Source organism: Arctopsyche grandis, chromosome 9 (assembly GCF_051622035.1).
Source record: "Arctopsyche grandis isolate Sample6627 chromosome 9, ASM5162203v2, whole genome shotgun sequence".
In the NCBI taxonomy this organism is placed as follows: Eukaryota; Metazoa; Arthropoda; class Insecta; order Trichoptera; family Hydropsychidae; genus Arctopsyche; species Arctopsyche grandis.
Genome location: NC_135363.1, coordinates 1,627,780 through 1,653,860, shown reverse-complemented (window position 1 = coordinate 1,653,860; position 26,081 = coordinate 1,627,780). Strand labels below are relative to the sequence as shown.

Below are 26,081 nucleotides of genomic sequence, written 5' to 3'. Positions count from 1 at the left end.
AATAATTGAGGTTCTTAATACAAAATAATTGAAGTAAAGAGTGATACAATTTATTGACCACTCGATTAAAACAATGCACTAACGCTAATTAGCCATAATAGAAGTCGATAGTGAACGACAAATTTGTCAATAATGAACTGGAGCATCATCGAAGGTGTAAAATGTGCTTAGCAATATATCATGGGTCTTATTACTGTACAATTATTGTAATGTTTCATTCATATTTTGGCAAATTTGATTACGAGTATGAGATGTAAATTCAATCAGAATTAAAACCACACATTTGTTTTAAGTAAACAATTTTTTTAACTGTTTCTAAAGAAAAAAACGAAGTATTTGACTACAAATAATTATGTCCTCTTACATTTTAAATGATTGTATTGGAATTAAGTCAAAAATGAGTTCGGTGACTATTTCGCACATGGCGATCTCGCACACGGTCACTAAAATATCGATCATGGGACATCTAGTACTCAAAACTTCCACCCATCGAGAGTGATCAACGCGAACTATCACACTCAAGAGAATTGGAGTGCTAAATATTCCGTATTCGTAATTTTCGTGGTGACGATTGTTGTGTATGAGATCGCCATGTATGAAATTGTTCGTCTACCCTAAAGAAAAATTTCTAGGTATTTGACGAATTGTTTCCTCTTACAACATTTTGAATAATTATATTGGAATTAAGTCAAAAATGATACAAAAGTTCTTCATAAAAAGTTTTTTATTCAATATGATAAATTTGTGCAGATCATTTCAGTAACATATGTATATATGAAAAATATTGTCTCATACAAAGCAAAAAATTTATACATGAATTCTAAAAATGAACAGAATAATTACATACAAAAAAAAGAAAAATCAATAAAATAAACTTATTATATAATATATAATTCATAATAATAAATGGACGGAATACATATATGTATTTAAAAAATAATAATGTCAGATTAAAAATTTATAAGTAGACAGACTTATCAAAAATAATACAATAAAAATAAGAAAATGGACGGAAATATATATATGTATATAACTAACTTGTACAATGTCGTATTAAAATTATAAAATAAAAAACACTTCCATGTATGTTTATGTATAAGTAATGATATTTTGAACTACAACTAAGTGTCACATTAACAATGGAATGATTTTTTATATCCTCGTCAATACATTTTTAATATTCAATAATAATAATAATACAAATTCGCTAACAATTGGTATACAATAATAATATATTGTAGAAAGTGCGTCAATTTGAGATTCTGTTCAATAATACATTAAAGATATATGAACACAATATGTATACATTTTTTTTTTTTTTAACAATATACATACAATATCAGGTAATTGTAGACTAATTCACATTATTTTTTATTTATTTATTCACTATTAAATAGAAAAGGCACACGTTTGAAAAATATGTTGTGATAGTATATGAAAATATCTATGTATATTTTTGCTATAAAAATCGGAATATTGTACTGTATTTCGAATGTCAATTTAGCAAGCGATTGAAGGGCTTTCATACATGAATACGAAAAAAAATTTAAACAAGTAAATTAATACTTATTTAGTATTTTAAAATTAATTTCATTGTAATAGACTGCACCATAGGCAACACTTACAATTTAAAACCTATCGATAAAACACACTCGACTGTCACATTCACACAAATATAATAACCGACATATTAAAATAAACAAGACTAGTCTAATTATTATACTGTAACGTTTCCTTTCGGCAATAATATCCATCAAATATAATCATCAAACCTTACGAATGAAATATTCTAACGATCAACCCATAGATTATTTTATGGCTTCAAAAACAAATATAAAAAATCAGTCGTTTACAATACAATATAAACCGACGGGTATCTTAATTTAAATTCATTTATGTATATAAAAAACCCACATACGAGTGATTAGGCACTTTGAAAAGCTCGGTACTCAAAAGTATTATATAATATATCCATATATAACGTGATACGGAATGCACTTTTGCATAGAAATACGGTAATCGGTATATAAGGCTATATATATTTATATTACGCCTTGGTCTCTTGCGCCAGTTCGAACCTCGTCTGAGACTCCTTCAGTCTCTCCCGTTTCTTCTGTTGAATATTTGCCTCAGTCAAGAAGAGGATTGAAGCTATGATACACGTAGCAGCTCCGACCACTCCGAGACCAAACGACCAACCTGCAAAACATTGATTATTTCACTCTAAAGTTGTACATTTTTACTTTATCTATGCACGTAGTAACAATAGATAAAGTTTTGCGATCATGCGAAAATTCGAACTCGAGATTTTGACTGATCACGTAATCAAGATCTAGAAAAAATGTGTGTGTCTGTGTATTTTGGGGATATTTTGAACACCGTTAGTCCTATTGAACTGAACCTTAGTATCGGTTACTGAAATTCTTATCAATACGACGTAAATTTTTAAGTTGTCCGGAAATGATACCTCCCCTTATAGGTGTCCTCTTTTTTAAGTTTTTGAATTCAATTATCTCCCAAACTTCTAACCGAATCAGACTGAATTTGTTTTACATGTAATAGAAATTATAAATTTCATACCCTAATATTTTTTTAATATTATTACCTGAACCGGAAGTAGTACTTTTACCCCAGGGAATCGAGGGTTTTTATGTTTTTCCCAGAAAGCTTTTTGTTTATTGAACTGAAATTTCACATCTAGAAGTTTAAGCTTAATACCAAGTTATGTATAAAATTTGGAAAGCATCCGTCGACCGAAAGTGGCAGTTTACTCTTGTTCGATTTTTCTTCCACTATTTTTTTCGACCCCATAAACGTGTGTGCTCTTCACGAAAAAATTCAAGTACAAATCTTGTATCAATGTGATGAAAATAACAAATAATCACTAAATTTAATAAACCCAAAGTGGGATTTTTCCCTCTTAGAAAGGTCAAAAATTTTGTGACCCCTATTCATTCCACACCCCTGAACGTATCAAACTGAAAATTTAATTTGTATTCTTTATGTACTAACTTAGATCTGATAAGGTTTTGGTCAAAATTCGTAAACCGGAAGTAGTATTTTTTTTTTTAACCATATTTCATTATTTTATTTTGACCTTTTAAATTATTTTTATTTTCTTGATATTTAATGTGTATAATAATTATATTGATTTTAAGTAATAAAAAAAATTCCGAAATTCCGACAACCGGAAGTAGAACTTTTGTCTTGTGTAAGTCTCCCTACATTTTGTAACGAAAATGCTCTCATAACCGTTATGTGTGAACGTGTATACATATATGTTTAATTATCGAATTTTATTTTGTGACCTTCTTATATTCCTCAAATACATAGATAAAGTCATTGGTTGGTCACATCTGAATTTCTTTATAAAGCAATCAAAACACTCAAATACCTAAATAATTATTGGCATGATCGGGCATCCAGCCGTCGGAGTTTCCGAAGAATGCAAAAATAATAACAGCGAGACCTCCACATCCTCCTGCAATAAAAAAAAATTAACAAATAAAATCAATTCAAATAAAAGCACACATTTAAAATAAACATCGTATACGAAACGAACCAGCTCCGACTAGGATGAATCCGATGGATTTAATCAACAGAATGAATTTCTCTTGATCGGGGCCGCAACATAAGAAGAAGAGCAAAACGAGAATACCCGAAATGACGACACCTATTGTACACAGCGTGAAGAAAAATTGAGTGGCGATCATGAACGCTGAAAAGCAAGCATAATAAAATTTTTATTTTTATTTTATTACATACATTTTATACCAGGAAGGCTTTACAGGTTAACCCCAATGCGCCTTCCTGGCCAATTACAAACAATACAGCATTTTTATTATACAAGTCGCTGAATTACGAGACACTGAAAGTTCGCAAAGTAACGAGACATCTATGAATTATACATAAATTTTATTGTACATTAATCATACTCAAATAGTGGTGACATAGTAGATTTTTAATCGGGAACCGTTTCAACAATGAAATCAGAGAAAATTGGCAATGTCTGATAGGAAACGATCAACCTGGAGTCACAAATATCCAGCTCTGACCAGCAGCACTACATATATACTCAGAAAAATTCTTTTCAATCGAGGTCAGCTCATGGGATCGAACCCGGCGCCTCTCCGTGTTAGGCAGAAGCTTAACGACCGAGCTATACTGCTGGCTAATGAAAACATTAACAAAATTTCAATTAGAAACATTGAAAAGTACGATTGAAATATACATACGAGGCAATAAAAATCCTCTAATCCTATCATATCCGGCCGTGAAGGGATCGTAGACCCATCTGCAGCCGACGAAGAACCTCCCCTGGTACACGTCGAGTGGATCGGGTAAAGATCGGAAGCAATGCGTCCACAATCCTAACCTGTAATGCAAGCTCCGTTTAGTATTACTCTTCATAATGCTTCAATACACACATCCAACATATCAAAATACCTGTCGAGCTTAGCTCCCGTGATTCTGTAATCGCTGACGAGCCAACTCGGCGTGGCAAACGCCAAGCATACGGTTACCAGAGCTATCACGAACACGCCTATAGCGCAATTCCCGGCAAGGCTTCTTTTCTTCATAATGACGTCAGTTCTGAAACAAACAATCGAATACAATAAGTATTGACAGAGATTTTCACGGTTGATTCGAAAATAATGGGATAGTTTATATGCAAACTATCGAAGAATATCTGGAAGACTGATTGAATCGGATGTCCTGATTAGCACTATGGTGGCCGCTGACTCATACTTGTATCGTGTTGGTTGCACAACGCTTACTGGCCGCTGATACATATATCATCGGCCACGAACGATTGACGAAAACGTGATACAAAAATATATCAGCGGACTGAAACAGTTCGCGCAGTCGTGAATCATATATGTATCAGCGGCCAGTTAGCGTTGTGCACCCAACATGTTACAAATATGAGTCAGCGGCCACCATAGTGTCGATCGGGATTGTCACCGCGTTTCAGTCTCGTGTCCCAGTGCCCAAACAAAACTTTCGGGACGCCCCAAAGTCCCAGTTTACAACTTATTAGGACAAAAAGTATGCACTGGGCATCAATTGTGGCCTGTACTAGTGGTTGGCATATTATGCTTTCGAGCAGATGGTCATGGGTTCGAGTCCCACTAGAGTCCCGTTGCTGGCCAAACCTTGGTTTATGACTCCAGGTCGATCATTTCTTATCAGAATTTGCCTTGGAGCGGTTCCTGTAAACTGGCATCTCCTTTCCTAACTCTCGTGCTAATCTCAAGTTATCCGCCGTCTTGAGGTTTGCCAATTTGATTTTTTAAAACAAATTAAAAATATAAGTGGTCCAATATTGTTGAATTTTTTTTTTGGTGTGAATGATGAATTGGGTAATTTCACCTCCTGATTTGATTTTTCTTAAAGCCGAGACCCATTTCATTAGAATTTATTCGCAAAAGTCTTTCTAGACTATATCTAGATGTATTCTCGTGTTGATTTTTTAGGGGGGGGGGCGAGGGGGAGGTTCTGGTTTGACTTTTTAAAGAAATGTAACAACCCTATGAATGATGAATTGGGTAATTTCACCTCCTGATTGAATTTTCTTAAAGCCGAGACCTATTTCATTAGAACTTTTTGGCAAAAAGTCTTTCTAATCTACAATATCTAGATGTATTCTCGTGTTGGTTTTTTGGGGGGGGGGGGCGGGGGTTCTGGTTTGACTTGCAAGAAATCGAACAACCCTATGAATGATAAATTAGGTAATTTCACCAACTGATTTGAGTTTTTTTTAAACCGAAATCCATTTCATTAGAATTTTTTGTTCAGAAATAGGAGGGGGGATGAATTTTCCGACTAAAAAGTTTGTCTAGTTTGTATTTAGTAATATAGGTTGCGTTTTTTTATACATGCATACATGTACATAAATATATTCATATAGAAAACTCATTCATTGAAGATTGAGAGAATCCAAAAACGGTTTCTCAGATACATATCTTTATATGAAACGGTATGGTTATTATCCTTGGCTATATCCTAGTGCATTTCTATTAGGGGCATTGGGTTTCAACTCATTGGAGTCTCGTCGGCAAATGTTACTGGGAAGGCACTTTTTTAAGCTGTTCAATGGGATAATACACAATCCTCAGGTTCTTAATAAATTTAAGTAAATTCAGGGACCTGAGGAATCGTCGTTTGTTTGTTCCTCCTGTGGCTCGCACAAATATAATCGCAACGGCTCCTATATACCGTCGCGGTTTCGGAAACCGGAACACTTGTGATTTTACGATTTTTGGGCAATAAAAATATTGTCCCTTTAGGTGTGTGGTTTTTAACGATCGGGTCTTTTAAATATGATTGTTTTCTACGATTTGAGCTCAGTTTAGTGTGAGCTGTCGAGGTTTAAGGATCGAAATCGTTGAAAATAAAAATATCATGCAAAAATACACTCAACTATCATTAGAGGAGAATATAAAGATCGCGGCTTTGGCAGACTCTGGACATTTATTGCGATGAATTTCTCAACAAATGGGACGTTCTGTATCTACTGTGTCAAGAATAATGAAAAATAAGAAGGATTCTGGAACTTTTGCCGTAAGAAGGGGAAGGGACCGAAAAGATGCACATCCGAGAGACAAGATCGCCTGATAACTCAATTATCTTTACAGACACGGTTCAAAACTGCTGTAGAGATAAGAAAAGAGATCTCGGATCAATTTTCAATTGAAATTAGTGATGTAACCTTAAGAATACGACTCAGAGAAGCTAGACTGTTCGCTCGTAAACCTGCGAAAAAACCATTACTTACGAAGAAAATGATGAAAAACCGATTAGAGTGGTCGAAATATCACAAAAATTGGACGACATCGGATTGGCGATAAGTGATATTTTCTGATGAGTCGAAATTCAACCTCTTCAGCTCCGATGGTTTTCCGTATGTTCGAAGAAAAGTTGGAGAAAGATTCGACCAAAAGTGTACCCTGAAGACAGTGAAGCATCCCCCAATCCACATGGTTTGGGGATGTTTTTCGTATTATGGAATTGGTCGAATACAGTTAAATTAGTGAGTATTAATTTTATTTAATGGTATTGAATGTAATTAATAATATTTCGATCAAAAAACTGAAATATTTTTGTTACTTTTTTTTAGGTTCAGGTTTATTTGCAGGAATTGGGTGTAAAGACATTAACATGGCCTGGGAATAGTCCAGATTTAAACCCAATTGAAAATTTATGGATGGCTATTAAATATAGGATTAGTAAAACAAATTTGTCTAGCCATTAATCATTAAAAGAGACCATTGAAAAAGTATGGTATGAAGACTTCCCCATCGACATTTTAAGAAACTTAATAGATTCTATGTCTAGCCGTATTAAAGCCGTCATAAATGCAAAAAAAGCCGCAACAAAATATTAATTAAGTTTTTATAATTTGTAAATAATACCATGTGTCTAATAAAATTAAAAGTTTACACTCAACTATGTTTTTTCATTCAAAATTTCATTCAACTGTGGAGACTGCGTTTGGTCATAAAATCCGGCTCGGACTAAAATTCTCTCTACCTTTTTTTTTGTTGTTCCTTTTCTTAACGATTGTCGTTAAAATCAAGCACCATGATATAATCTACCATTTTAATGACTTTGGGTGTTTATTTTATTTAAGATCACTGAAATTTCACGCAAAATCACATTTTTCTATGGTGTTCCGGTTTCCGAAACCGCGACTGTATAGGGCGATAAACCTGCTCAACCAGATTGCTGGTGAAATTGACTTCTTCAATATATACTATGCTAGTCTGGTTGAGTGGTTGTTGAACAACACCAATAATTGTTTTTAACAATTATAAATGTAGCGTCACTGTGGATAATATGTAAATAAATAAATATACATATTCAATATGAGAAACTTTAAAACAAAAACCATTTAATCAAAGTAAACTCTTCAATATGCAATCTCTTATTCATTTTTTGTAATTAAAAAAGTCAATGAACTAATTCACAATATATGTATATACTATCGGGAACTAAACTACTAACACCTCAACGCTAATCCAAGCAACACGTAAACTGTGATTTTTCAACACAATCATTACAAACATCACAAAAGCGAAAACGAAAGGGAAAATTTTTAATACACACACGACGGACAAAAAACACCATTGTTTTCATTTTCAAGTAAAAAAACGCAACTCGTCACACACCCACACACAAAGGCCCTCGGGACCAATAATGGTTGTCATTTACGGGTAAAGCTGAGATTACTCAACAACGGTCAACGTTGTTATTATCACTACATACATACATACGAAACAACGACGCTTTCCCAGCAATTATCCAACCTTGACTCGGTCGGTGCGTTGTCGAGAAAATCTCCAAGTAAACTAACAATACGACTATTCACTATGCGACATATTAATTCCTAACCGAGCGTTTCGAGTTTTGCGGTTCAATTTGAACCGCAAAAAGTCAACACTCATCCGTTTACTACGTCTAGTACATTCATGAACGACTGACTCACTCTAGAACTATCATCATGATCCACATTGTGGTTAAATAATCGTGTAATAACAATTCAACTGATTCATCCATTACATAGTCAATTACATATATGATACAATTATAGTAATTTCCGTCACGACTGCTGATATCTTCTAATACCCGAGTAACCTTCGAAGTATTAGATCGTATGCAGATCTAATGTACGTTCCCACAATAGATGCAAACAATGCATTTGACACAATCATGCGATAGAACGCATGTGAGAATTGCACATTTTTCTTATTGAAATGAATACGATTCACCGTCGACTATGTATTGTAGAGTTTAATTGTATTCGCCGAGTGAAAGATAAGGAAAAGTGGTACAAGTGATAATGGAATAGTTTCGACTACCAGTTAGAATTTGCATAGATAATTTCAATAGTGGAAATTAGTCAATAGATTATTCTATTATCAAATATATATGTATTTCTTATTAGAATCTTACCAGATGTGATTTAAAACATCAGGTATTTCTTTTTAATTATTACAATTTGTAGCCGGTGATTCAAATTGGTGCGACGATTAGGTTTTAGTTTGTAATTTGAAAGAAAAAAATGCTACATATTAGCTGTGAAGAAAACAACAAAAAATTTAAGTATACACCGATTTCGAAATTGCCACAATTGTACAATAATATAGAGAAATGTGTAATTTGTATGATGAAAATAAAACATGAATTCATGAACGGTAGTCATGCGATCGGTATTATATTAAAATTGTGATCTTTTTACAATACTTTTATACTATGAGTGAAAAGATCGGTTTTAATTTTAAGAAAAATACTTAAAATTGTAATAGTACATAGAAATTATGAATATATATTATAATTTGTGGATCTACAGTTTAATTGATCATACAAAATGATTAACAGATTTCATTAACTTTTTGATTGAAACGTTGAGTCTTTAATAAAACTTCATATTGAATTAAAATTTTGTGCTTTTTGCGTTTTTCTTCAAGCAGCATACATACAATTCAATATTTAGATACAGATTCAACTAATGGATAATAATTAAAATGTGACCACTCAAATTTGAAGAAATTACAGCATGGGCATTAGGCTCATAGCAATGCTAATTTTGAAGTTTAAAATCTGAAAAAGAGCCAATTGCCATATGGACACACTGACTACATATATACACTCATATGCATTTCGATCGTAACAACCGACTAAAAAAATAATAAGGCTAAATAAACACTTTGTTTACTGCAAGTTAAATTTTGTACGCACTAGTCAGTTGAAACGAAATACGCAAAGTTTAAACCACGACTCAACATGGCGAAGTTTTGCATATGACATTCGAACGAAGTGTAGTGTGAATTTGACGTAAAAATGGGAGTGTTGTGGGCGAACGTTTGACAATGATGAATCATGCCGTGTGACCGTTGGGTCGAATGGGGCGTTGCTCGCCACGATTTGGAGAACGATGACAGGACGAAGAGTCGCGATGAGGAGTGTTGAATGATGGAGTGATCGAGAGACATGTGTGGAAAGAGAGCGACACTCACCTACGCAAACGATCGGGCAACTGCAACGATGCGACAGCGTCTCGGTCTGTCATCGGTACACCAACGCCCACTCACTGCTGCCAACTCACGTGCCAAACAACTCACCATGGCTGCCAGCATGTGCATGTGTTTTTACAATCCGTTCCATATTCTTATGCCTCTTTTTCACGTTGGCCGTGTCGTGATAATAAAAAACCTCCGTCGTAAATATATAAGTGGTGCGCATCCTGCTCTTACACGTGCATATTAACTCTTTATTGAACTGGATCGATTCAACTGTTGATCTTGGGGTTGCATTCCAGAGTGACCTAAATTTCTCTGTTCATATCGACTCTGTGTGTTGCTCTGCCTCACGAATGCTTGGGTTTGTCTTTCGTAATTTTCGACACTACCATAATCCCGCTGTTTTGAGATTGCTGTACAATGCTCTAGTTAGGAGTATCTTGGAATACTCCTCTATGATCTGGAATCCTTACACAAAATCTCTATCTATGAAACTTGAACTTATCTAAAGACGATTTCTCAGACTGCTTTATAAGGAGCAATATGGGATTTACCCATACTTATTTCCTTCAAAATTCGTCATGGGTATGGTCGGCTACACTTCTCTTGACCACAGGAGGAGTGTTGCCCTCATCAAGTCCTTGTTTTCCATATTTAGAGGCTATATCTCCTGTCCGTTTATCCTGACTGAGTTGGGCCTTCATGCTCCATAGAGTGTGATATGGACCCGCCATCGTCCCCTTTTTCACACTCCTTTGGCTAGAACTGTGGCATTCAGTTATTCCCCCATTCCTCGCGGCCTCCGTTTCTTAAATTCACTGGATGGTGCCATTGACATTTGTCACGTCTCTCTTCATTCTCTGCACCACTTCCTAAGTTATGGAGGTCGCGACCATTTAGAATGGTTGAGTTAATGTATTTAATTATGATTTCATGTTTTATTTAGTTATCTATTCTTTATTTAATTTGTATATTTGTATATATAATTTGTTTATTTAACTTGTATTTTTTCCTTTTGTACTTCTTAATATTTTTAGCACACTCGTTGCTTTGGAGAAATCTGTTAAGACGAATGTGCTTGATTAATTGATGTTGTAAAAATAAAATAAAATAAAATATTTTTATGTACAAAGTTTTTGTCTTGGCGTGAAGAACGGGCTTTAAGGTCTGACCGCACTATACGACAACCGAACGATCCTTCACTTCACAACAGTGTGCGACAATATTAGGTAAACCGCACTTGAACGACAGATTATGTCAATCATTCAGCAAAATGGACGAAACGGATGTTATTATAGTATCTTTGATATGCGAGGAAGAAGAACAATCGAGAAAACCCAAAAGATTATGGCTACATGCTATTTCAAAGTCACCATATGAAGGAGAATAATTGTCGCAAGGAAACCCCCCCCACTCAACGACACCTGCGTCAAAGTTGGTCGAAAAGTCAACTTTGACGCAAGGTATCGTTCTACGTCATGCAGTGCGATATGTCTCATACAATTTCATACAAACAATATTAAGTCGCGTACTATTGTGAAGTGAAGGATCGTTCGGTTGTCGTATAGTGCGGTCAGACCTCTATGCTTTATTTATTCATTGACCGAGTCGCTACAATAAAAATCCGCATCGCAAAAATGTATGTAGGTGGTACGCATATTACTGCATTCATATTTTTGGTAAGCGGACTACATATGTACGTATATAATCCATTTACCTTAAATTCATCTATGAGATAAAAAAAGTGTACTGGTTTTATTTTACGACTTACAAGAACATATACTCAAAAAACCAGTACTGGATAAAACAGTACGAATGGTTACCTTAGACTTGCGTGATGAGCGAATATTAAGTTAGAATTATCCCATTGTTAGATTAAATATGATAAATGGGAATGTGGAGGTAGGGGAATACTACAGCTTTGAAAATGGGAAAATTTTCAAAGCAGTAGCATTTCCCTGGTTCGGTGATCATTGGTCACAAAAGTCACTAAAATCTCCAATCTGGCAGCCGAAAAGTCCATCATACTAACGACAACTATCATACTAACGAAAACTCGAGTTCCAAATATTCCGCATTCGCGGTTTTCATAGCAAAAATTGTCTTTGTAACAACCGCAATGTGACTAATAATCCAATTACCCATTTCCCTGTGTGCCTTCTTTTAACGTTGAGCTAAATTTGTGTCGGGGAGCAATTGGAGCAGTGGCGGCTCGTCTATATGGCTCCAGGGCAACAGTCCTCCCAGGATAACAGAAATGCATGTTATTTTTGCCGTCCATATAGGCTGCAGACCTCCCAGTATAGAACACATGCATGCTATTTTTGTTTACATTTGATCACCGGTATGGTCAACGAGCTACTAGAGCCCGATTAATCTCTGCAGCCCGCCCCTATGAATTCTCACGAGCCGCCACTGAAGTGGAGGCATGTCTTGGTTTTCAATTTGAAAAAAATGTTACGTTAGTCTCATTTCTCGGAAAATAAATGCATATGTGGGAGCTAGATTGCGTGAGAGCAAGATTTTTCGTCACGATCGATGTGAAGAGCATGGAAAAGGCGACCCGTTTACTCATGAAACACGAAACTATGTATGACTCGCTCAAATAAACTTAAGCTAGATATAAGAAAATTCTGAATCTCGATTCTTATTGATTGACAAATTTATTCATAAACCTCCAAATGCGCGACTAGATCAGAATATCAGAGTTTTCTCCCTACTACCATGTTATCTGAAATGAAGTATAAATACAGATGCGTTAGTAGAGGCAGTATAATTGCGTGCATGGAAGAAAGATGCACACCACCTATGTATATATTTGTGATGATCTTCTGTCGCGACTCGGATCACGTCAAGAGGCAGCATTAGATACTATCCAAAATGATTCCTCTTTGGATATATGTAAATAAGACAGAAATTGAAATAGATTAGATTATAAACAATAGTTTATTATATGGTTAAAAACATACAAATATAAAAATGGACGGAGAAAAATAAATGTGACAAAATCAAATATGAGAAACTTAATCCTAAAATACTATAATATATCAATTTTTTACATGAAAGCCACCCCTAAATTCACTCGCAATATAATCGGGACTTCAATGCCTCAATAAAATAATCGTTTTTATTCTTATATGACAAATATAATCCAAAAGGTATCAAATTCATTATGGATAGTAAATTCTTCCAAGTAATATAAAATACATAAGCATATAAACATCATTAACATCAATACAATAATATAATATACTTACATGTATAAAATATATATTTATATGTATTTCTCTGGACGGAAGAATATAAATATCAAGGCAATGATTATTTTCTCACATATTCGTTAATGATATGACTAAATAATATAATATCATCAATAAGAGATTCAACATTTTTACGCAAAATTCGAATTAAAACATTACAGAAACATTGAAATACGTACACGCATTATATAAAATAATCAATAAAAGCAATTTGTACATTTCAAAATACAGTCAATACTATGTATAGTCAAGTAACATATAAAAAAAATCATCTCTACATAACAGAGAACGTATAATTCTATGACTCTACACCTATATTTCAGTGTGACCGCTGACATAATGAACTTTCCTCTCTTCCAAAGTGTAAGCTGACTGTTCCCGGCTATGAATTTCGTTCAGCTTCTTATACCTATTAACCCTCGCTTCGACGAGGAACAGAATACCCGAGGGGAAGAGCAATAAAACACCGATAACGCCGAGAGCGAAACCCCAACCGTGATCATTGTGTTCCCAATTCGGCATCCAATCTCTTCCATCTCCCCTCGCACCAAACGTAATAACAGATATCAATCCGCTAAAACCTAAAAACAAACAATTAGAATTATACTATATACATAAAATAAATTAAGAATTTTTATGAAATAAATTTAAATATAAATTATACCTGCTCCTACGATTAGAGTACCGAGTGTAAGTAATAACATGATATATTTATCATCATTTTTCTTGACTTTGAAGAATAGAATTATTAGAATGATAGCGATAAGGCACAGAGTGAAGGCAACGGTGAAAAAGAACTGAGTGGCTACGAAAAATCCCGGCAACAATATGTCATGAATGATATAGTATTCTTCTTCAAAGATCCACCAGCAATTGCTGAATACTGTGTCGTACCAATGCCTCGGATGTTTGAACTCTTGAAAGCATACTTCCCACAGTCCTGAAATAGGATAATTTAAGTATGACATTGTTGATGTTATATTAGTTTTTCATACATGAATGATGCATACCTAGTCTTATGAAGGTGGGATTGCGTAGGCGTCCATCTGTGACCAGCCACGTGGGGGCGACAAAGGCCACCAGCACCAGCAGGAAACCAAGAGTTAGGAGTCCCGCGGCCCATCGAACCGTTAACGATCGGCTAGCCATATTTATTACGAAAAAACACTAAACACTGTCACACTGACGCACGCCCAACTGTCAAACACGGCACGCCTCTTTCATAACACCGCAATACCCGACCATGTATTGTCTTGCAATTTAATTTATTGGGTTCGGTGATTACTGGTCACAAAGTCACTAAAATCTCTATAACGGAACATCTGGCAACCGAAAAGTCCATCATACTACCGATAAATATCATACTAACGAGAACTTGAGTGTCAAATATTGTGTATTCGCGATTTTCATGGCAAAAATTGTCTTTGTGATCACCGCAATGTGACGAATAGTCCAATTACCAATTTATTGTATGCGCTTATTTCAGCGAATAAAATTCAAATATTATTTACATTAGCAGTTTAAAAGTGACAGCCATATAGTTTTATGGTTTTTATTTTATTATCTTATATTCTAATTTGAATATGTAGTTATGAATTACTAAAAATAAATTTAGAAGATTTATAATTTTTAATAGTTATGAATCATTAATCATAAATTTGGGAAAAGCTGTTCCGAAGGCAATTGGATTATTAGTCACATCACGATTGCCCAAAAGACATTATTTGCATATACATACAATACGGAATATTTGCCACTCGAGTTCTCGTTAGTATGATAGTTATTGTTAGTATGATCCGTTATAGAGATTTTAGTGACTTTTGGGCGAGCGCTTTTTGACCAATAATCACCGAACCGCTGAAGACCGATGCGGATATTTGCAAATAATCGGCGCATGGTCGCCAACGTTCAGATGCGGGAAACGCATTAGGACGAAGAATATTCAACAGCAGTACTAAATATCCTTTAAAAGTACATTATTACTGATAATATTAATAATCATAGATTAAATTATTATTATTCACTTCACGCCAAAAGCAAAAACAAATATTTTGCATAAATAGATTCAAGTTAGAATCTAGTTAGGGGAAAACACTATAGCTGTTGGTTAGAATATTTTCATTTACCACTTGTAATTAATGAAAAGTTTTAAAATAATAATTCTGTAATATTATTGAGAATCTTTTACTTATATTTTCAATGATGCCCTGCTTATTAGAAACCTAACTATGTATTATTTTGTTATTAGCATTTTAATTCAAACAGCTAATAACTTTCCATCGGCTAGAAGGTGTAAAATTTATCTTATTAATATTATATTTGTATACTTATGTAATGTGTTTATAATTTTTAGTGTAAATATATATTATAAATCATATTGTCAACAAAACTTACTCATTTTTGTATGTTATAAAGCGGGTATTCAATTTTCTAAATTTAACTATTTTAACAAAAATATATAAAACTTTCATCAGACCTAGACTTGAATACGCTTTTTGCATATGGAATCCTCATTTTAAAAAGGATATTACATGTATTGAAAGGGTTCAAAGGAGAATTTCAAAGATTCCTTCTGAACTCAAATCACTTTCTTATAATGAAAGATTGAAAATAATGAATCTCACTACATTGGAGACGAGAAGATCTAGAGGTGACTTAATCGAAGTCTATAAAATTCTTAATAATCACTATAATTGTCATATGTCTAATGTTATTTCATTCAACATAAACACTCACCTCAGAGGTCACACGCTTAGACTCCAAAAAGATAAATCTAATAAATTGATCAGAGATACATTCTTTTCTAACAGAGTGGTTTCAGTTTGGAATAGTCTTCCCAACGATTTAGTAACCTCTATTAATATTAATATTTTTAAGAATAAACTTGATACTTTTTTTAAAACCAAAGGATTTTTGTGATTCTTCTTTCCCATAATCATATTTCTGTATTTTTATCTTTTTTTGTTTATTTATTTTATATTTTTTTTTCTTCTCTTATTTTATTTTATTTTAATATTGTTTTTTTTTTAATGTATTTTAATTTTTCTCATTTTTTTATTGCATATATGTATAATTTGTAAAATAATGTTTATTCAAACCCCTTGGGCCTATCGGCTTTGCCGCCTCCCCCAAGTATATTAAATAAATAAATAAATAAATAAATAAAAATATGCTTGAAAAATACTAAATCTCAAATTGTTTAATTGTTTCAGTGTTCTTCGAACCGACGGATCAACGTAAAGCCATTAAACCATTCAAAACTGAACATTGGAAAGCAGTAAAATTTGCAACGCCTAATATGAACGAATTGAAAGCTATTGCATTTTCACTAGGATACAATAAAAATCATTTATCCAAAGACAACATGCAACTCGCTTTAGAGTTGTCATCCTATGTAGCCAACCATATAGATAATTTATTAATCACACTTGGGAAAAGTGGCGTATTGATAGTCACAAAAAATAATATCAAAAATCCATTTTTTTCTTTAAATAATAATAAATTAGTTTATGGTGTATGTTCAAACGATGACTTAAATCGGAGACTGTATCCGATACCACGTGAAGTAAATGTTAAAAATGTATCAGGAGCTGGCGATTGTTTAGCCGGTGGTTTCATATATTCAATGCTCAAAGGATTGAAAGAGGATGTATGCATGTCCATTGCTTTCACTTCAGCTGAAACATCTCTAATGTCAGAGCAAGCCGTACCAAAAGTATTCTTCAATGAGGAAAACAAGTGTTGGAAACAAAGTGCAACATTTAAAAATTTATAAATAACGCATCCACAGTGACAAAATTCATTTATGTTTATCTCTACCAATTTTGATACTTATTAATATAAAAATGAAGACTTTCATTAACAACTTTTTATACTTATATTATATTATTATATTTATATATATTTTTAATATTTACAAATAAAGATTTCAATATATACATATATATTAAACATGCCTACATATTTTATTTTTAATTATTTGAGTATTATTAAAAAATGGTATCAAATACATACACACAATGTCGACTGATTAATAACAAAAAATATATTATCTTATTAAATTAAACAATATTCTCAATATAATGTTTAAATATTAAATAAAAATAAATTCATTTATTTTAGTGAAAATCTTCAAAGAAAATTACTAGTAATGGGCTAATATTTTTACAGAAATTCAAAATTTTTGTAAAAACTGTTAAATGTATCTAAAATTTTCATGAAGATAGTAAATTACGACAGATAAATAAAAATGACATTTCCAGAAAAATTTGAAAGCACTTGGGACTCTATTTATAAAGTAGTATTCCATGAACTTTTTCGAATTACTAATATGTATATGTATGTAAAAAAAGAGGATATACATATTATTCTTTTCAGAGATTGCAATATTTCAGTTGTAACGATGATATTTTGGGTCTTCTTCCAACGGTAATCTTCATGACATCTATCGGGGCGATACTTTATAAAGATGGATATCAAAATTCTTTTGAAGACAGTCAACAACAGTTTTTACAAGTATTTGTAATACACACATATTTTATTAACATTTAAAATTGTATGATTAAAAACTAAAACTATTTCATAGATGCTGCTTTTATTAGGACTTTTCATTTTCACTGTAAGAACTTGGCTTTTTAGCATTAAAGTTCTCAAATGGACAATCAAACAAATGTTGAAAATGGTCAGATTTTATTTTTAATTCGAAGTAAGACATTTTAAAACACAACAATATATGATTACTGTGAAATTCCAGGCAACCTGCAACGGCACTGAACAAAATAGCATAAAAGGTCTACTGGAAGTGTTTCAAGAGCAAGAAGATTTTGTACATTTGACTTTGTGTTTTGCTTTCGCTTTGATACCGGCAAATTACGTATGCGACACAAAACTATATCAATTTTATTTCAAACATGTTCAACACGTGTAAGCAATTCATTTTATTTACAAATATTTAGCCTTGATATATTTTTTATACGATTTTTGTATGATTATAGAGTTCCTACCTCAATGGCAGATGTAAATACTTTGACATCAATCTCCGCTACCTCTTTCATCGTTCAGATATGTGAGATTTTACTTTACTGTGCTTTTGGACATTGTGGAGGAATATTACAAATTGTTCTCAAAATGTTACCTAAAGATAGTCCGAAATGAATCTAAATTATAATTGTTAAAAACCATCAATTATTTCGATATTAAATCCATAACTACTACTTTGTTTTTTCTTTGTTCATTCAACTATGTATGAAACAGATATCACATTAAAAATAATTAGATTTTTTCCATTATATTATACAACTTTCACTCTGATTTAAATATAATATTGTTACGTATACTAAAAAGAGCCGCCGGTTAAGTGCAATCGGATTAGGCCGAGGCGCATCCCTGACACTGTGCGACCGTTATAATTGGTTTCGAGGATTATCTGCAAACTAAATGCAAGTAAGCTAAACAATGGCCACCGAGTTGGCCGTTATTGGTCCCTTCTCAGAAGTGACCGATACCGTGATACCGTGGGACTGGGTGTCGTGGGAATACATATCCGGGTACATGCCTAAACAATAGGGAAGTAACCGAATGCCTTGAGCGACCGACTCGATATAAGGCGGTACTTAGGCGATATCAAGACATTCTGGACGGAGCACTGCCAGTGCGTGTATCTCCTTAATCATCAATAAATGCTGTGACACGCCTTTGGACTTTTACTTGGATCCTTCACCCACCCATATTTTCATATTTTTTATTTATACCAGGAAGGCCTAACAGGTGGCTCTAATGCGCCTTCCTGGCCAGAAAGAATGTACATTTGATACAAGTATTATAATACAAAGTAAATACATATCAATTAACATCCACAGATATATCTATAGTCAAATTTGTAAATTTGCAGCATTTTATATAATTCAGCGAAATTCTAGATTGCTGAAAACTTGAAATTTGCAAGAAAATAGGTCATTTTTCTAATTTTTTGGAACCGTTTCAATGAAAATCGGATAAATTGGCAAATTCTGATAAGAAACGATCGACCTGGAGTCACAAATTCAAGGTCTGGCCAGCAGAAACCAGTGGGATTAGAACCCGTGACTACTTTATTCAAAGCATTATATGCTAATCACTAGCTATTCTGTTGGTTTTTAATGGGGCCTTATTATTAAATTTAACTTTCTCCAAAGTATATTTCCAGTTAGATTGTTAGAATGCAACCTTGAATTGCAAAGGTATGGTTCTTAAGGTGAACGGAATCTGCAATCCAATGCAAATTTGATACTGTGAATGCAATGGACATTGTGAAACACGTTAAACGTGAATATGATCGCACAATGGAAGATTGTACAACGCTAATATATCATACATATGAAGCTAAAATCTTTATAGTGTATATTACTAAATCGATTCCGTTAACCGAATGTGAACTACCTTGAAATTTCTAATCACTCGCGCGGTAGATGATAGATAATTTTAACAATAATGATAATGTACATATATATATATATATACGGCAATAAAAGGCGAAATCGTGATTGATATTATCAGTTTAAATGAATTTATTAGTACGTATGTACGGTGTTGTAAATGTATCGAACATTCAGGAACTTTATCAAATGTGCAATATTTCAGCTAACAAAGGAAAATTGATTATCTGTAAACTACAGATAAACCATAACAGGCAGCATAAATATGATACATAAATTAAGAAAGGGACTGAATAATTCAATCTAGAATATATTGACTTAAAAATTAATAAATCTTGCTATTAGTTATATTTATTCATTTCTATGGCCTGTCTAATTTATTTAATTTATGTATTTTTACATACATATATACAAGAAAGGCCTAACAGGTCCACCCCAATGTGCCTTCCTGGCCAATTACAAACATCGATATACAATTTTTAGAATAATTTTAACAAAGGATCATATATAGAAACATTTATGGATAAATTTTCGATAAACTTATATTCGAGATGCCGAAAACTCGAAAATTGCGAGAAATGGGCAAAGGTTGCCAATTTGTTGGAATCGTTTCAATGAAAATCAGATAAATTGACAAACTCTGATAGGAAACGATCGACCTGGAGACACAAACCAAGCTCTGGACAACAGCGACCAGTGGGACTCGAATCCGTGACCACTCTATTTGAAAAGCATATATGCTAACCGGTTCGGTGATTATTCGCCCAAAAGTCACCAAAATCTCTATAACGGAACATCTGACAGCCGAAAAGTCTATCATACTAACGATAACTATCATACTAACGAGAACTCGAGTGCAAAATATTCCGTATTCGTGATTTTCATGGCAAAAATTGTCTTTTGGGCGATCGCAATGTGACTAATAATCCAATTACCATGCTAACCACTAGTCTACGATGCTAGTGGTTAATAATACAATATACCAGTTTTAAACAGCAACATTTTATTCATTAAAAATCGCTAGATGTCTAGAAACTGCTTATTATATTTTATTGCGGCATATGTATGTAATCTTAGAATCTTTATCGATTAAAATAATTCAAAAAAGCAACCTTTTAATTTTATATATATTTATTAAGATTTTATTTTGGTTCGGTTCAAATACAGTTTACATCTCTGTTTTAAATATTATAATAATTTAACAGTCTCTTAATCTATGTATATATATAAAAATGAATCTCTTTGTGTGTCTCGAATAGGCTCCTAAGCCACAGAAGCGATTACGATGGAACTTTCAGGATTTGTTGTATGCATGTCCGGGAAGATTACTGTGAAAAAAAAAACAGGAATGAGTGTCATTGCAACGCAATAATTTAAAATGTGTTCACTTCCTGCGTTTTTACGACAAATGGGAACGGGAACGGGAACGGGAATTGCTTGCGTTATTATGGCATTGCAACGCATGCCGGGGTTCAGCTAGTATTATTATAATTTTTAGTTAAATATCAAAGTTGTCAGTATTATAGAAAAAAAAAAAACAGTGGTCATAAAAACGATTGTTATTTTTCATTTTTTCGATGGGTTTCAGATTTTCGCGCAATTTTCAAACAATATAATATTTTACTAGTGCGATGACACTATAGTGTCGTTTCGTTTTTTCTTTGGCGCAGTTCAATGCGAGTAAAAGAGATAGCACTAGAGTGTGAAGTCTGTCGCACAGAGCGCACGAAATATCTGTCAAATGTGACAGAGGGGAGCGGCGCCGCGTGTCACCGAAAGCCGTTGAACCCTACGCTCCCACAGTTTGCAGCCAGGACAGGTGGGTTTAGCGGTAGGGCTTCGCCCCCTCACCTGTTCGCGCCCCCGCCTCGCCTCCGACGGGAGTATCGCGAGATAACAGAACATGGTGACGTGTGCCGAACGGGAAGTGAAAGTAAACCAGTTTGGGTTCAGCGCCGCTGTTTGGCATGCTTTATCGTAATGTCGGTGTGACGGCTTCGCACTCGACATTCGACACAACACACCCGACACTCAGCACATAACACTAACACTCGGCAGTCAGTCAGTCAGTGTGTGGACGTGGAGGCAGCATCACATCTCCACCTGCTCTCATCGTCTCTCGTCGATCGCGGCTCGCGGCTCGCGTCTCTCGTCTCTCGTCTCTCGTCTCACGTCTTCGCAATCATGTGTGGCATTTTCGCCTACATCAACCACCTGACGCCTAAGGCGCGCAAGGAGATCCTCGCCTTCCTCGTCAATGGCTTGAAGCGACTCGAATACCGCGGATATGATTCCGCCGGGGTGGCTATCGACTCTCCCGACGGCAAGGACATGAACATCGTCAAGAAGAGTGGCAAAGTCCAAGCCCTCGAAGACGAGATCACCCTGAAGAACGACGAGCTCAAAGTAGACGAAATCGTTTCAAACCATTGTGGAATTGCACATACCCGTTGGGCAACCCACGGAGAGCCCAACGCCACCAATTCTCATCCCCAACGCTCGGACGAGAGCCACGCGTTCGTCGTCATCCACAACGGCATCATTACCAACTACAAGGAATTGAAAATGTTCCTGGAAAAGAAAGGATACCATTTCGAATCCCAGACCGACACTGAAATCATCGTCAAACTCGTACACCACTTATACAACCAACACCCGACCTATTCTTTCCAGGAGTTGGTCGAACAAGCCATCCAACAATTGGAAGGAGCGTTCGCTTTGTGCTTCAAATCGCGCCACTTCCCCGGAGAGTGTGTAGCCGCCCGTCGAGGATCTCCCTTATTGGTCGGAATCAAGACCAAGAATCATCTTTCAGTCGATCATATTCCTATCATGTACAATAACAACAAAGCAGCCCGCACTGTACTGCCGTCTTTGCCTCGTTCTGAAAGCCACTCCGAATTCCAACCCGAAGAAGATAAAGAGATTGAATATTTCTTCGCATCGGACGCTTCCGCCGTCATCGAACATACTAACAAAGTATTGTATTTTGAAGACGACGACGTTGCCGCCGTCAAGAATGGTACCCTGAGCATTCATCGCTTATCGTGCAGCTCCAACGACCCTCACGCTCGTGAAATCACCACGCTCAAGATGGAAATTCAGCAAATCATGAAAGGCAACTATAAATATTTCATGCAAAAGGAAATTTTCGAACAACCCGAGTCCGTTGTCAACACGATGAGAGGTCGTCTCAATTTCCAAAACCACACTGTGACACTAGGAGGTATCAAAGATTACATTCCAGAGATCAAACGGTGCCGTCGACTCATGTTAATCGGATGCGGTACTAGTTACCATAGCGCTGTAGCTACAAGACAACTGCTAGAAGAACTTACCGAGCTGCCCGTGATGGTAGAATTAGCTTCGGACTTCCTCGACAGAAATACTCCCGTGTTCAGAGACGACGTGTGCTTCTTCATTTCCCAATCGGGAGAGACGGCCGATACTCTGATGGCTCTCCGCTATTGTAAACAACACGGCGCTCTGATCGTCGGCGTCACCAACACAGTCGGAAGTTCCATCTGCAGAGAATCACATTGCGGAATCCACATCAACGCCGGTCCGGAAATCGGTGTCGCATCGACGAAAGCCTACACGTCTCAGTTCATATCTTTAGTAATGTTCGCCCTCGTCCTGAGCGAGGATCGTATATCATTCCAGAAACGCCGTCACGATATCATAGAAGCTTTGAAAAATCTAGCCGATCAGATCAAAGAAGTGCTCGCATTGGACGAAGAAGTCAAAGTGCTAGCTCAAGATCTGTACCAGCAGAAATCTTTGCTTATAATGGGCCGCGGCTACAACTTCGCAACGTGTCTAGAAGGTGCGTTGAAAGTCAAGGAATTGACGTACATGCACAGCGAAGGCATTATGGCTGGTGAGTTGAAGCACGGACCGTTGGCTCTCGTCGACGATTCCATGCCAGTGATGATGATCATAATGCGCGATCCTGTATACTCAAAGTGCATGAACGCACTGCAGCAAGTCGTAGCCCGTCAGGGAAGACCTATCGTGATATGCGAGAAGGACGATAAGGAAACTAGCGAGATGTCATGCAAGACTTTGGAAGTTCCGCGCACCGTCGACTGTCTCCAGGGAATCCTGACAGTCATCCCGATGCAGCTGCTGTCGTACCATTTGGCCGTGCTCCGTGGCTGCAACGTCGACTGTCCGAGAAACCTCGCCAAGTCCGTCACCGTCGAATGATGAATCGTCGATGAGTAGGGTCGGGAAAATTATGCTTTTCGCTTTTGTTCCGGATTAGTGATATTTGGGAGGACGACGTAAAGAAGATAGTTACTTAAATACTGTTCTAATCACCTGTCCAAAATACTCGGTAGTGTATTACAATTATTTTGAATTGAAAATTAAATAAAAATTTATGTAATATATATAATCATTTAAAAAAATTTAAGCAACCTGTACATTTTACCATGTGAAATTGTAAATTGTTTTACATACAATCACATACAACATTATATTGATTAGTTTTTCATTTTTTTTTTTTGTAATCCATTATGTATTCTATTATATCTATCATCTAGACTATATTATCAGTTGAAATAACATGCTTATTCATTACGACTACTCAAACATTGTAAACTTCTTCATTATAGTTTTACATTATACAAAAAAAATGTATATAAAACAAATTATAATAAAAAATATATATCGTTACAGGTTTGCCTACATTTTTCTGGGATTGTATGTAATATTTATTTAGTGTTACATCATTTTATATTTTATATGTATAAAAAGAAAGTATATATATAATATTTAATATATATATTTAGTAAAAAGAGAGACAATAAATTACCGAGCTGTACCTTATATCTGATCACAATAGTTTTGAACGTGAATGTGTGATAGACAGTGTATATCTATTTTTTTTTCTTCAAAATTGCACTCGCGCTGTGAATATATTATATTATCTTCTCAAAATTTATACGATCGCTTTGTTGTGCATTACCAAACTTCAAAAACACAATATCATCAAGAGGAAAAATGTAAATATTCACTGATTCGTTTTCCTCGCAATCTATCAAAAATTTTAAAGTCAGTACTAAACTGCAGATAAGCTATTTTTTGTGTAACATTCGATTTTATATACATATATATTTCTTACATATTATTTTCTATACATTAGTGTTGTTAAGTTGACGAATTTCAGATAAAGAGCCGTACGTGTGAACTTTTGACCAAGATTTGAGTTGCAATTTGTGTTTTTAGCATTCCGCAATAACGCATTGTCTGTTTGTGTGCAAAAGTGGACACTTTTGAAATAAGTCTTAATCGTCTGTCTATTATTATGTGTTCCGAATTGATTTCGCAACCTGTACTTGATATGTGCCGCTTTAAATGTTGCGGGGGTCATTTGTCCTATCTATTTTATATATTTGCAATGTTATCAACTTTGTACACAACTAACGAGTTTAAAATTTTGCAACGTTTTTGTACGACAATGTTTATGTAATTAATTGACAATCCTACGGTGGTTAATTTTTTTTTTTTTAATTTTATTTATTGGAAATGTATAGACAAAATTTTTAAGTATTTGTTACTTTTATTTTTAATAGTTTATGTGCTAAATTTTACTTTTTTCGTACATCGGAGAGTGTTTGAATATTAGAAAAAAATGTTTACCTTTAATATTTCAACAGTTGTTTGAAATTCTACATATATTTTGTAAGAAATCTTTTTATAAGAACATTCGTTCAGTGTTGCAATGTTTTTATTTTTATTTTTGTACATAGTCGAACCTTTCCGATGTATGTTGTTTACCCACTGATTTTGTGATTCGCTGTTGGCTCTATAATCAAAAAATATAAATAAATTTTTGATATAAAATGTAATTAAGTCTTTTTCAATCCACCTAAAACATATGTACGACGTATGTGAGAATTCACCGTTGCCTATTGTTCACTTTCTCTTGTTTGGGCGCTATTGATGTCACAGTTTCAGCGATGCCAAACCAGTTATCGTTTGCGTAACATTACCGTTACAAGTCAAAAGACGTTGGTAATGTGCAATAGACGTCAATATTAAACAACTAAGAAAAACATACGACACACCTCTCCCCAATTATTAGAAATGATAGATAGACTTTAATAACACTGTTCGACACGAAAAATGGTTCAGAGACGAGAAATGACTGACAATTTCCTGTTCAAAATCAATATTTGAATCTATAGTCGGGTATTTTATCTTTCATTTTTAGTACTTTTCAGCTTTCAAATCTCTCTTAAGTAGTCGTCCAGTTCAAATCAAAAGTCAAAAGTACGTATTTTCACTTGGGATTTTTTCCCACTGTTAATACTATTTTATATTGAGTATTTTCTATTGAAACATGTTTATTGGGATAGTGTTCTGGCCACACTATTTTT

At 34.6% G+C, this 26,081-nt stretch overlaps 4 protein-coding genes across 4 annotated transcripts in view; 2 read left to right on the top strand and 2 right to left on the bottom strand.

Moving 5' to 3' along the window:
• Window positions 1-19,547, top strand: part of LOC143916882 (uncharacterized) — a 357,016-nt gene extending 337,469 nt beyond the window's left edge. Inside the window, exons 10-16 of the mRNA XM_077438143.1 lie at window positions 16,495-16,719; window positions 16,789-17,020; window positions 17,677-17,797; window positions 17,868-17,963; window positions 18,036-18,205; window positions 18,277-18,347; window positions 19,501-19,547. Coding sequence (XP_077294269.1) covers window positions 16,495-16,719; window positions 16,789-17,020; window positions 17,677-17,797; window positions 17,868-17,963; window positions 18,036-18,205; window positions 18,277-18,347; window positions 19,501-19,547 — 962 coding nt within the window. The remainder of the gene's footprint in view (window positions 1-16,494; window positions 16,720-16,788; window positions 17,021-17,676; window positions 17,798-17,867; window positions 17,964-18,035; window positions 18,206-18,276; window positions 18,348-19,500) is intronic.
• Window positions 712-10,122, bottom strand: sinu (claudin family member sinuous). Its single transcript, XM_077437707.1, has 6 exons — window positions 10,020-10,122; window positions 4,447-4,593; window positions 4,236-4,375; window positions 3,563-3,718; window positions 3,395-3,481; window positions 712-2,199 (listed from the first exon to the last, which is right to left on the bottom strand). Exons 1-6 carry the CDS (start codon window positions 10,070-10,072, stop codon window positions 2,048-2,050), a joined length of 735 nt encoding a protein of 244 aa, XP_077293833.1. The 5' UTR covers window positions 10,073-10,122; the 3' UTR covers window positions 712-2,047.
• Window positions 12,942-14,512, bottom strand: kune (claudin). The gene is made up of 3 exons (XM_077437710.1): window positions 14,293-14,512; window positions 13,947-14,222; window positions 12,942-13,863 (listed from the first exon to the last, which is right to left on the bottom strand). The coding sequence occupies exons 1-3, from the start codon at window positions 14,429-14,431 to the stop codon at window positions 13,595-13,597; spliced, it is 684 nt and encodes a 227-aa protein (XP_077293836.1). The 5' UTR covers window positions 14,432-14,512; the 3' UTR covers window positions 12,942-13,594.
• A 1,870-nt stretch (window positions 19,548-21,417) lies between the features above and the next one.
• LOC143916334 (glutamine--fructose-6-phosphate aminotransferase [isomerizing] 2-like) lies at window positions 21,418-24,372 on the top strand. Its single transcript, XM_077437366.1, has one exon. The coding sequence runs from the start codon at window positions 21,880-21,882 to the stop codon at window positions 23,902-23,904; it is 2,025 nt and encodes a 674-aa protein (XP_077293492.1). The 5' UTR covers window positions 21,418-21,879; the 3' UTR covers window positions 23,905-24,372.
• The last annotated feature ends 1,709 nt before the right edge of the window (window positions 24,373-26,081 follow it).